This window comes from Thamnophis sirtalis, unplaced genomic scaffold (genome assembly GCF_051295495.1).
Source record: "Thamnophis sirtalis isolate CommonGarterSnake01/CBP01778 unplaced genomic scaffold, rThaSir2_p1.2 scaffold_4, whole genome shotgun sequence".
NCBI lineage: Eukaryota > Metazoa > Chordata > Lepidosauria > Squamata > Natricidae > Thamnophis > Thamnophis sirtalis.
This window is the reverse complement of record NW_028261384.1, coordinates 133960168-133973725: the sequence shown is the minus strand read 5'-3', so window position 1 is coordinate 133973725 and position 13558 is coordinate 133960168. Positions and strand designations below refer to the sequence as shown.

At 39.3% G+C, this 13558-nt stretch overlaps 1 protein-coding gene across 1 annotated transcript; it reads right to left on the bottom strand.

Moving 5' to 3' along the window:
* Positions 1–1010: 1010 nt before the first annotated feature.
* On the bottom strand, positions 1011–8006 carry LOC106542011 (uncharacterized). Its single transcript, XM_087712193.1, has 4 exons — positions 8003–8006; positions 4711–5051; positions 1573–1699; positions 1011–1483 (listed from the first exon to the last, which is right to left on the bottom strand). Exons 1-4 carry the CDS (start codon positions 8004–8006, stop codon positions 1176–1178), a joined length of 780 nt encoding a protein of 259 aa, XP_087568319.1. The 3' UTR covers positions 1011–1175.
* Positions 8007–13558: the final 5552 nt, after the last annotated feature.

Below are 13558 nucleotides of genomic sequence, written 5' to 3'. Positions count from 1 at the left end.
GCCCATGCTATAGTTGCTGAAGGTGAATCCAAAGGCTTTGCAGGACAGATGGAGGGAATGTCCTGGACTTCTCACATCCCCTCCTGACTCCCCCAACTGGACTTGAGATTGGCCTCCCAAAAAACATTTCAATGAAACCTTCTATATGCAAAAATGAGAATATGGAAGGAAATTCTTTAAAGAGGGGGAAAAATTTACCTTGAATGAACACCAACAAGTACACCAAATTCAGCCATGGGGTCATTTTCGCTCCATTTATCGAATGGAGGAAAATAGAAAGCAAGGAATTTAGGAACTGTGCAAACTTTGTGTTGGTGGGTACAGCCTGAAAAGGGAAACCATGCAGCTTATTTAAAGGGAAAATTACCATGAAGTGCCATAAAAATGCTTTTGCTACTTCATTTTGCTACTTCAGTTTTTTTAAAGGGTATACCATGTTCTGATTTACATATTGATTGGGATAAAAAAGCCCCTCAGTGCATTCCTTTAGAGATTTTTCAGACAGAATTTACAGACGTGATTTTGAAATCATTTTGTTCTTAAGCAAGATAGTTGATGGATGGCTCCAAGTTTTATTTACTCTCCAAAGGTTGTTAGGGAGTAAGTCAGGTCAGCCCATCCATTTCTTTGGTGTGAAATTACGGCAGGATTAATCAAGAGACTATATCAAGGCGGGAAGGCAGTTTAAAAAATGGAGTCTCAGAAGGTTTATGGAAGAAGAGGCTTCCAGTGACCAATGTTTACATCCCTTGGTTCAATACTACTGAGGGGAGAGAACTTCAGGATTGAGGAGGTTGAATACATATATTGATATAGAAAGAATTAAAATGGAGGAACATGTCTCAAAAAATAAAACATGGGTATTTGGTAAAACTGAGAATCAAGGGACTCAGAGTTTCCAAGATATCAGGGAAGATCTGTGGGACATCAATCCGTATTTCTCATTACACAATATGGAGATTACCTTTTTTCAACATCAAAGTGCTAACAAGGTTCCACACTTTTTCTACAAAGATCAGATTTGAGGTTCCATGACATATGATGGAGATTTATCTTCAGCTTTTAAGTTCAAATATACAACTTCCTTTGACTGAATCATTTCGGAGAGTGGCTGAGTGGAAGAGAAGGTTTTTGCTTGGCATCAGATTCACTTCCTCTCACTGTGTGTGTCTCTCTCACACACAGTAATAAACTGCAGAATCCTCTAGTTTGAGGCTTTTCATTTGCAGATACAGCTGGCTGCGAGAATCATCCCGAGAGATTGTGAAGCGTCCCTTGACTTTGTCTTGGTAGGAAGTGAAAGGAGATGATCCTGTACATATGGCGGCCACCCATTCCAGACCTTTCCCTGTAGCCTGTCTCATCCAGTGCATGCAGTAGCTGCTGAAGGAAAATCCAGAGGCTTGGCAGGAGAGACGGAGGGATTCTCCAGGTCTTCTCACATTCCCTCCAGACTCCACTAGCTGGACCTGAGATTGAACTCCTAAAAACAAGAGTTTTTCAATGAAATCTTCTATATACAAAAAGAAAAATAATGAAGTTAATTCTTTAAAGAGGAGAAAAAAAAAATACCTTGAATGAATACTAACAAGGACACCCAATTCAGCCATGGGATCATTTTGGCTTCCTGTAATGAATGGAGGGAATTGAGAGGGAAGAATACAGAAAAGTGCACAAACTTTGTGTGGGTGGGTGTAGCCTGAAAAAAGAAATCAAGTGGATCCTTTAAAGGGGAAATTTTGACTTCATTTACACATCCCTCCAAATAAAAGGTCCCCTCAGTGCAACAATCTCAAAGTTTTCCTTGTAGTCTCCTTACATGGGGGACTTTCAGAAAACATTCCAGTCTTAATAAGTGAAGTCAGACTCTTTCTCTTTTTAGCAGAAATGGCAGGTTTATATTATTGTAATTTTAAAAAAAAGGCTTGCAAAGTTTCACCCCTTTTCCATGATTCAAAGGGAGAGGCAAGGCACCTGCAATTATAGCTTTTGAAAGGGCTCAGCTGGGGACAGTTCATGTGTATATTCAGTAGAAGCTTTTCACATTCTCTCCCCTAACCTTTGAAAAGAACCACTAAAACCAAATGCTTTTTGAGGCACAATTAGTAAGTCAGAGTTGGAATGAAAGAAAAGATAGATGGAGAAGATATTCATCTCTTCTAAATTAATTATTTCTACAAACAAACATTATATTTTACAAATAATAAAGTTTCCTGTATATTTCGCAAAGCACATCTACTGCTAAGTCAAATGTGGCTTATATCAATGTATGTAGTGAGGGTTGCATGGGTATTTGCCATGGCGCAGTGGTTAGAATGCAGCATTGCAGGCTGACTCTGCACACTGCCAGGAGTTCGATCCTGACTGGCTAAAAGTTAACCTAGTCTTCCATCGTTCAAGGTTGGTAAAATGAGGACCCAGATTGTTGGGGGGAAATGTCCTGGCTCTCTAAACTGCTCAGAGAGGTCTGCAAAGTACTATCAAGTGGTATAAAAATGCTTTTGCTACTTCATTCAACAAAAACGGTTCTTTACCACTTTTACAATCATTTTTTTAGGATAATCATTCTTACTCTCGCTTGTTCAACACCCTGGCTCTCTAAACTGATCAGAGAGGTCTGGAAGGTACCATGAAGTGCTATAAAAATGCTTTTGCTACTTCATTCCTCAAAATCTGTTCTGTATAACTTTTATAATCATTTTTTTTTAGGACAATCATTCTTGCTGTCTCTTGTTAAACACCCATGATTTGTTTCCATTGGGTGAGTATTGATTACGATAGGATTTGGTGGGAAACGATTTTATTTTCAAACTACCCAGTTTGTTCAAACAGCCTGAAGATTTCCTTCTTCTCACCTATCAAAATGTCAATCATCTTCCACAGGGCTTCTTAGAACACCAAACCTGTTCCTCTAACCCCCATAGCTTTTACCTTCAACTGACTACCATGGACCTTACTCATTCATTAAGAGGTCCCTAAGAGGACGTGCATAAAGACTCCAGCGTGCCTACCTCCCTGTCCTACTCTCCCCATTTATATGTACTCTTTCTGTGTGTTTATGACTATGTTTTCTTTATTTATATCCATTCATTTGTGTGATTTTTTCCGTGGCACGACAAAACCGTGCTTGACTAAAGCGTGCCCGATTAAAACGCGTCGCTGATGTCATCATCAGGGCGAGAACAGCGAGCGCGGAGAAAGAAGGGTGCTTTAAATAGCGCTTTGAAAGCAAGCCGATTCAACTTAAGGTAAGGGTTAGCTTTAGGGTTAGCTTTAGGGTTAGGTTAAGGGTTAGGGTTAGGGTTAGGGTTAGGGTTAGGGTTAGGGTTAGGGTTAGGGTTAGGGTTAGGGTTAGGGTTAGGGTTAGGGTTAGGGTTAGGTTAAGGGTTAGGATTAGGTTTAGGGTTAGGTTAAGGGTTAGGTTTAGGGTTAGGTTTTAGGGTTAGGTTAAGGATTAGGTTTAGGGTTAGGTTTAGGATTAGGTTTAGGGGGGTTAGGTTTAGGTTTAGGGGTTAATTTTAGGTTTAGTGTTTACAGCGTGCTTCTGTCTCCGCGCTGTTGTCGCCCTGTGATGACATCAGCTACGCGGTTTCATCGAGCGCGCTTTAGTTGAACGCGGTTTTGTGGTGGAACCGATTTTTTCATGCACAAAAGCTAATTGTAACCAATTGACACACTTTCTACAAAATTTAATGTAAGATGATCATTTTTGTCTGTTGCTTGTTTAGTAAAAAATAAAAAAATGATTATTTAAAAAATATAAAAATACCAAAGTGAGGAGGGGAGACACCTTCCTAATGTTTGTTCACTATCTATATGGCAGTTTGGATATTTAGAAGCATTATGCTATAGTTTCATTTCCTCTTTTCTACCATGATAGTAATGGATTATTTTTAATTCCAGTTTGTTTCTAAAACCAGACCACCTTGTAAACAGTAAAGATAAAACTGGAGTTTTCAAGCTATTTCCCCCCTCCCCCACTTTTCATTTTCTTCCAACAAAATCTGTAATTGGATTTGGAGAAGAAAAGTGTCCAAACTTCTCTCTGGATTGTGAATCCTAATTCACTAAACCATCATTTTCGGCTGAAAAAAGTAATATTTAGTAAACACCTTAGAGAATGTTGTAAAGCATTACAGAGCAACATATAAGTGCTATTCCAATTGCTAATGATGCTTCATTTACCAAAACCTATTGTGTACCACTTTTGGACTCGTTTTCAAGGATAATTATTCCACACCATCTCTTGTTCAACCCCTTCGTTTCCATTGGGTGAGTGTGGATCTCCATAGGATTAGGCAGGAAGTCACTATAGCATCATTTTTGTAGTTCTTTGTCAGTTACTTTTCTTTATTTCTTCAAAATCTTTTCTAATATATCAGATAACTGCTTCATTGACATAATAAAAACATTTGCAACAATTTTGAGATTACAGGCAAGTCCTTAGGATAGTCAAGACAGAGGTGCCACTTTTTACAATCTATCCAGGTTCTTCCACAGACTGGAGATTTCCTTCTTCTCACCTATCAAAATGTCAGTCATCTTCCACATGGCTTCTTAGAAGATCAGATCTAACATTCCAAACTGTAGATGGGAATTTGCCTTCTGCTCCTCACTTTAAATGCCCAAACTTGACTTTCTGAACCAATTTCAAAAGTTGCTCGGAGGAGGAGAAGGTTTTTGCTTGGCATCAGATTCACTTCCTCCCACTGTGTGTCTCGCACAGTAATAGACAGCTGTGTCCTCTGCTTTCAGATTGTATATTTGCAGATACCTCTGGCTGCGAGAATCATCCCTGAAGATGGTGAAGCGGTCCTTGACTTTGTCTGAGTGGTGAATTGGAGATGAGGATGTACCTATGTAAGACACCCATTCCAGGCCTTTCCCTGGAGCCTCTCTCAACCAGCCCATGTGATAGCTGCTGAAGGTGAATCCAGAGGCTTGGCAGGAGAGATGGAGGGACTCCCCAGGTCTTCTCACATCCCCTCCAGACTCCACTAACTGGACCTCACATCGGACACCTAAAAGCAAAAGTGTTTCAATGAAATCTTCTATATACAAAAAGAGAATATGGACAGAAATTCTTTAAAGAGGAGAAAAAACTACCTTGAAGGAACATTAACAAGGGCACCAAATTCAGCCACAGGATCATTTTTTGCTCCCTGTAACCAATGAAAGGAATGGATAGGAATGGATTGAGGAAAGTGCACAAACTTTGTGTGGTTGGGTGTAGCCTGAAAAGGGAAACCAAGCGGCTCCTTTAAAGGGGAAATTGTGCCTTCATTTACATATTTATGGTTATAAAGAGGTTCCCTCAGTGCATTAATCTCACAGTTTATATGGCTGATTTTCTCATAACATGCCACTCTTAATAAAAGCGAAGGGAAACTCCTTTTCTTTAAGCTATAATTTCATAGGAAAAAAAGCAGTTACATATTAGAGTAATTAAAACAAAGACTTGCAAAATTCCAGAAATTCTCAAAAGTGGTTCAAAAGGAGAGGATGTGAATGTGGAATAAAAAGTTTGGAAGGAGATATTTTTAAGATAGAACATGCCCTACACCATTTCTGACAGATGGCAGTCCAGTCTCTTCTTTAAAGCCTTCAGTGCTGAGCCTCCCACGACTTCTGAAGGCAGCTTCTGTTCCATGGGTTGATTGCTCTCACTGTCAGGAATTTTCTCTTTATTTCTAGGTTGCTTCTCTCCTTGATTAGTTTACACCCATTTCCTCTTGTTCTACTCTCAGATGCTTTGGAGAATAGTTTAGCAATAGCAGTAGCAGTTAGACTGGAAACCTGTATAAAAATCAATTGTGCAGGGAGTATGCAAGGAGAACTATGAAACCCCTGCTCTGAGGAAATATTTTAGCAATAGCAATAGCAGTTAGACTTATATACCGCTTCATAGGGCTTTCAGCCCTCTCTAAGCGGTTTACAGAGTCAGCATATCGCCCCCACAGTCTGGGTCCTCATTTCACCCACCTCGGAAGGATGGAAGGCTGAGTCAACCTTGAGCCGGTGAGATTAGAACCGCTGAACTGCAGATAACAGTCAGCTGAAGTGGCCTGCAGTACTGCACCCTAACAACTGCGCCACCTCGGCTCCTTAGTTTGACTCCCTCTAATTTGTGGCAACACCTGAGATATCGGAAGACTGCTATCATGTCTCCCCTGGTCCTTCTTTTCATTCAACTAGACATGCCCAGTTCCTGCAATTGTTCCTCATATGTGTTAGCCTCCAGTCCCCTAATATTCTTGGTTGGTCTTTGCACACATGGTAGAGCCTCAACATCTTTTTATAGTGTGGTGACCAAAACTGAATGCAGTGTTCTATAAGCCTTTATAGAGTAGTATTATTACCTCATGTAATCTTGATTGGAGCCTTCTGTTAATGCAATTTAGGATTGTGTTGGCTTTTTTGGCTGCCACCGCACACTGTTGGCTCATATTTAATGTTCAACTCAGCCATGACTTCACAATGAGGAATAAATACTCTCGGTGAGTGTGTATCAGTGATGCCTTCCTACCAGTTTTGACCGGTTTGGCTGAAGTGGTAATGGTTTGGCTGGAACTGGCAGTGACCCATGCCTGCCATTCCCCTGAACCGGTTCTCCAGGCAGCATCATAGGCGCCACTAGCCTGTTTTTCATTTCTTCTCATATGGAAAACAATTTTTATTGTACTGCACATGCGTGCACAGGACACATCAAATACGTACACAGCATGTCCATGAGTAAACCGGCAGTAGTGCCTGCCAGAACCCATCCCTGGTCTGTGTTTGTGTGTGTTTGTGTGTGTCTCTGTGTGTGTTTGTTTGTGTGTGTGTTAAAATGTCCCTTTGTGCATTTCTTTGATAGGAAATTGTAGCAGGAGTAACCAACGACCACAGAAAGGCAGGAAGACATTCCAAAATACAAATTCTCAGAGGAAATATGGGAAAGGAGGCTTCCAGTGACCAATGTTTACCTCCCTTGGCTGACTACTAGTGAAAGGAGAGAATTCAGGATTGAGGTGGTTGAATGTATGTATGTATGTATGTATGTATGTATGCATGTATGCATGCATGTATGCATGCATGTATGTATGTATGTGTATGTATAGATAGATAGATAGATAGATAGATAGATATAGATATAGATATAGATATAGATATAGATATAGATATAGATATAGATATAGATATAGATATAGATATAGATATAGATATAGATATAGATATAGATATAGATATAGATATAGATATAGATATAGATATAGATATAGATATAGATATAGATATAGATAGATATAGATATAGATATAGATATAGATATAGATATAGATATAGATATAGATATAGATATAGATATAGATATAGATATAGATATAGATATAGATATAGATATAGATATAGATATAGATATAGATATAGATATAGATATAGAAAGAATAAAAATGGAGAAACATTTTTAAAAATAATAAAACACGGAGATTTGCCAATCCTGAGAATTTAAGGGAGTCAGAGTTGCAAAAATATCAAGGAAGATCTGTGGGACATCAATCCATATTTCTCATTACACAATGTGGATATTACCTTTTCTTCAACATGAAAGTGTTAACAAGGTTCCTCACTGCTTCTACAAAGATCAGATTTGAAGTTCCAAGAGAAATCGTGGAGATTTATCTTCTGCTTCTAAGTTCAAATACTCAATTTCCTTTGACTGAATCATTTTGAAGAGCTGCTGAGAGGAAGAGAAGAACAAAATGGGACCATTGGATATGTATTTTCACTTTAGTTTCCCTGTTAAACAAGACAGTGGAGGCTTTTAAGTCTTATTCACTCTCCAACGTTTAGTAAGGAGTAATCCAAGCCAGCACATCCATTTCTTTGATATGAAATTGTAGCAAGAGCAACAGTAATAATTAATTTTTGCTCTTGTTCAACACCAATGTTTTGTCTCCATTGGATAAGTGTCGATTGCATTAGGATTAGATAGGAAGCTACTTTTTACAAACTACCTTACCCATTTTGTTCCACAGCCTAGAGATTTCCTTCTTCTCACCTATCGAATTGTCATTCACCTTCTACACGGCTTCTATGAAGATCAGACCTAAGGTTCCAAATTGTATACGGAGATTTACCTTCTGCTTCTCTCTTTAAAAAGCCCACATTTGACTTTCTGAACCAATTTCGAAAGTTGCTCAGAGGAGGAGAAGGTTTTTGCTTGGCATCAGATTCACTTCCTCTCACTGTGTCTCTCGCACAATAATAGACAGCTGTGTCCTCTGCTTTCAGATTTTTCATTTGCAGATAGAGCTGGCTGCGGGAATCATCCCTGGAGATGGTGAAGCGTCCCTTGACTTTGTCTGAGTAGTAAATTGGAGATGAAGATGTATCTATGTAGGCCACCCATTCCAGGCCTTTCCCTGGAGCCTGTCTCACCCAGCTCATGTAAGAGCTGCTGAAGGTGAATCCAGAGGCTTGGCAGGAGAGACGGAGGGACTCTCCAGGTCTTCTCACATCCCCTCCAGACTCCACCAACTGGACTTGAGACTGGACTCCTAAAAACAAAAGTGATTCAATGAAATATTCTATATATAAACAGTAAAAAAAAATGAAATTTATTCTTTAAAGAGGGAAAAATACCTTGAAGTAGCACTAAGAAGGAGAACAAAATCAGCCATTGGATCATTTTGGCTCCCTTTAATGAATGGAAGGAATTGAAAAGGAAGAATTCGGGAAAGTGCACAAACTTTGTGTGGGTGGGTGTAGCCTGAAAGGAGAAATTAAGGGGATCCTTTAAAGGGGAAATTTTGCCTCCATTTGCATATCGCTTCAGATAAAAGCGCCACTCAGTGTATTAATCTCAAAGTTTTCCTTGTCTTTACAGGGGGGACTTTCACAAAATATTCCAGTCCTCATAACAGTGAAGGCAAACTATTTCTTTCTTTTCTCTTACTGTAAATTCAAAGCAGAATTTGAATTTACACTAAATGGACCTCACATCGGACACCTAAAACAAAAGTGTTTCAATGAAATCTTCTATATACAAAAAGAGAATATGGACAGAAATTTTTTAAAGATGGGGGGGGGAAATACCGTGAAGGAGAAATAACAAGGGCACCAAATTCAGCCAGAGGATCATTTTTTGCTCCCTGTAACCAATGAAAGGAATGGATAGGAATGGATTGAGGAAAGTGCACAAACGTTGTGTGGTTGGGTGTCGCCTGAAAAGGGAAACCAAGCGGCTCCTTTAAAGGGTAAATTTTGCCTTCATTTACATATTTCTAGGTATAAAGAGGTTCCCTCAGTGCATTAATCTCACAGTTTCTATGGCTGATTTTCACATTACATCCCACTCTTAATAAAAGCAAAGGGATCCTCCTTTAATCTATAAAGTCATAGGAAAAACAACAGGTTTATATTAGACAAATTAATACAAAGATGTGCAAAATTGCAGAAATTCTCAAAAGTGATTTAAAAGGACAGGTGAAGAATGTGCAATAAAATTTTGGAAATAGATATTTTGAGATAGAACATGAAAAGAAGATCAGTCAAAAATCAAATGAATTGATTAGATTTTTTCCTCCCCACATTTCCTCCCCTTAGTCTGTCCTCTTGACAAAAACACCAAAACGTGAGTGAAAAGCCAAATGGTGAGGCATCAATCTGTAAGACAATTCGAGTTGAATCAAAGAAAAGAGACAGACAGAAGAAATTGATCAAGCCTGTGGGATGTTCTTTGGTTATTAGATTGGGTTTTAACATATCAATAATATTCTTTTTATATATTGCTTGTTCGGGGTTGCTATTCATCAATTATTCATTCTTGGGAATTGATTCAACAAGATAGATAAACATTGAAATAAAAGTAGTATTGATTGACATCTAGCCCACAACATGCCTGATATTACTTTTATGGAAAAGAGGGGGGGAGTCTGGTTTATTAATATTGAAATATCAGATGATGCAAAGATTGAGGCGTTAAGTACTAACAGATTAAAAGAGTTGGAAGTACTTTGTAGGTCATCTAGTCCAATCCCCCCCCCAGGAGACTGTACAGCACTTCTGACGGATGGCAGTCCAGTCTCTTCTTGAAGGCCTTCATTGATGAGGCTCCCACGACTTCTGAAGGCAACTTCTGTTCCATGGGTTGATTGCACTCACTGTCAGGAACTTTCTCCTTATTTCTAGCTTGCTTCTCTCCTTGATTAGTTTCCACACATTGCTTCTTGTTCTACACTCAGGTGCTTTGGAGAACAGTTTGAGTCCCTCTTTTTTGCGGCAGCCCCTGAGATATCGGAACACTGCTATGATGTCTCCCCTAGTCCTTCTCTTCATTAAACGAGACATACCCAGTTCCTGCAACTGTTCCTCATATGTTTTAGCCTCCAGGCCCCTCATATTCTTTGTTGCTCTTCTCTGCACTCTTTCTAGATTCTCAACATCTTTTTATAGTGTGGTGACCAAAACTGGATACAGTGTTCTAATAAGGCATTATAGAATAGTATTATTACCTCATGTGATCTTGATTGTAGCCCTCTGTAAATGCAATTTAGGATTGCTTTGGCTTTTTTGGATGCCACCGCACACTGTTGGATCATATTTAATTTTCAACTCAGCCATGGCTTCACTATGAGGAATAATAGACACTCGGTGAGTGTGTATCAGTGATTGTTTCCTATCAGTTTTGACTGGTTTGGCTGAAGCGGTAATGGTTTGGCTGGAACTGGCAGTGACCCAGGCCTGCCACGCCCCTGAACTGGTTTTCTTGGCAGCATCATAGGCCCCACCAATCTGTTTTTCATTTCTTCTCATATACAGGTATAATAAAGTCTTGAGTGATTCCACAACTTCTGAGAGGGTATCAATGCAGTAGAGATTTTATTCTCCTTACTACATCAAGAGTTGGGAGATCAGCTACACAGTTCCTCCTTGACCAATGTTGTCCCTGGATCAATGAGGGGAGGGAGCTTCAGTATTGAGGGCATTGAATATATATTTATACGGAAGAAATATAAATGGAGTAACATTGGTTGATATTACTCTGTGCAGTGAGGATTGCATGAATATTTCCCTGCTGACACAGTGGTTGGAATGCAATATTGCAGGCAAACTCTGCCCAGTGCCAGGAGTTTGAATCTGCAGGTTCAAGGTTGACACAATCTTCCATCCTTCTGAGGTTGGTGAAATGAAGACCCTGATTGTTGGAGGCAATACGCTCAAAGTGAAGTGTAAAGAATAATACAGAAATATATAACTGTTATTCCTTTTCTTACTGTCTCATCATTTACCAAAACATATTGTGTAAAAGTTTTGTACTCGTTTTCTAGGATAAACATTCCACCACATCTCTTGTTCTACCCCAGTGCTTCGTTTCCATTGGGTGAGTGTGGAATTCATGAGGATTAGACAGGATGCCACAATAGCATCATAGTTGTAGCTCCTTGTCAGTTAGTTTTCTTTATTTCTTCAAACTCCATTCCTCTTTTCCTAATATATCAGATGCTCTCTTCATTGGCATAATAGAATTCCTTGCAATAAATTTGAGATTATGGGCAAATCTTTACGATAGTCAAGACAGAGATATTTAATTATTAGTGCAGAGGAAAGTGGGAAGGGTTGTTTTTCGCCAAATGTTTTGCGTACATTTCAAAGTGGACACTTCGGGGCTGATCCTCCTGAGTCAAAAAGTGTACTTGCACATATTAGGATTAGATAACCTCCCAAGTTTGTTCCACAGCCTGGAGATTTTCTTCTTCTCACTTAAAGTGTTAATAATCTTAAACACGGCTTCTTAGAAGATCAGAACTGAGGTTCCATATATGGAGTTTTTACCTTCTGCTTCTCACTTTAAATGATCAAATTCAACTTTCGGGTTCAATTTGGAAAATTGCTTAGAGGAAAAAAGAGTTTTTTGCTTGGCTTCCTCTCACTGTGTCTCTCACACAGTAATAGACAGCTGTGTCCTCCAGTTTGAGGCTGGTCATTTGCATATACAGCTGGCTGCGAGAATCATCCCTGGTGATGGTGAAGTGTCCCTTGACTTTGTCTGAGTAGTAAGTTGAAGGAGATGATCCTGTACCTATGTTGCCCACCCATTCCAGTCCTTTCCCTGGAGCCTGTCTCACCCAGTTCATCCAATAGCCGCTGAAGGAGAATCCAGAGGTTTGGCAGGAGAGACGGAGGGAATCCCCAGGTATTCTCACATCCCCTCCGGACTCCACTAACTGGACCTCAGATCGAACTCCTAAAAACAAAAGTGTTTCAATGAAATATTCTATATACAAAAAGAGAAAATGGACAGAAATTATTTAAAGAAGGGGAAAAACTACCTCGAAGGAACACTAACAAGGGCACCAAATTCAGCCACCGGATCATTTTTTGCTCCCTGTAACCAATGAAAGGAATGGATAGGAATGGATTGAGAAAACTGGACAAACTTTATGTGGTTGGGTGTAGCCTGAAAAGGGAAACCAAGGGGCTCCTTTAAAGGGGAAATTGTGCCTTCATTTACATATTTCTAGGTATAAAGATGCCTCTCAGTGCATTAATCTCACAGTTTATATGCTTGATCTTCACATAACATGCCACTCTTAATAAAAATGAAGGGATACTCCTTTAATCTATAAACTCATAGGAAAAACAGCAGGTTTATATCAGACAAATTAATACAAAGAATTGCAAAATGTCAGAAGTTCTCAAAAGTGATTCAAAAGGACAGGTGAGCAATGTGTAATAAAAAGTTTGGAAGGAGAAATTTTGAGGTAGAACATGAAAAACAAGATCAAATCTGAATTCATGAGGTTTTTCCTCCCCACATTTTCTCCACTTAGTATGTCCCCTTGAAGAAAACCCCAAAATGTGAGTGCCAACCAAATGATGAGGCATTAATAGGTAAGACAATTTGAGCTGAATCAAAGAAAAGACACAGACAGAAGAAATTGATCAAGCCTGTGGTATGTTCCTTGCTTATTAGATTGGATTTTAACTTATCAATAATATTATTTTTACATATTGCTTGTTTTGGGTTGCTATTGATCGATTATTCTTTGCTGAGAGTTGATTCACCAAGGTGGATAAAAATACAATACAATACAATACAATAGCAGAGTTGGAAGGGACCTTGGAGGTCTTCTAGTCCAACCCCCTGCCTAGGCAGGAAACCCTATACTGTTTCAGACAAATGGCTATCCAACATCTTCTTAAAGACTTCCAGTGTTGGGGCATTCACAACTTCTGGAGGCAACTTCTGTTCCACCGATTAATTGTTCTCACTGTCAGGAAATTTCTCCTCAGTTCTAAGTTGCTTCTCTCCTTGATTAGTTTCCACCCATTGCTTCTTGTTCTGCCCTCAGGTTCCTTGGAGAATAGTTTGACTCCCTCTTCTTTGGGGCAACCCCTGAGATATTGGAACACTGCTATCATGTCTCCATTAGTCCTTCTTTTCATTAAACTAGACATACCCAGTTCCTTGGAGAATAGTTTGACTCCCTCTTCTTTGGGGCAACCCCTGAGATATTGGAACACTGCTATCATGTCTCCATTAGTCCTTCTTTTCATTAAACTAGACATACCC

Bases quoted from the DNA above. Each gene is read 5' to 3' on its own strand.
- LOC106542011 (XM_087712193.1), bottom strand. The intron at 1,700-4,710 runs GTGGGAGGAAGT...TTCTTTTTTCAG, and splicing joins ATTACTGTGCGAGACACACA to GCTACACCCACCCACACAAA. The intron at 1,484-1,572 runs GTATTTTTTTTT...TCTTGTTTTTAG, and splicing joins CTTGTTAGTATTCATTCAAG to GAGTTCAATCTCAGGTCCAG.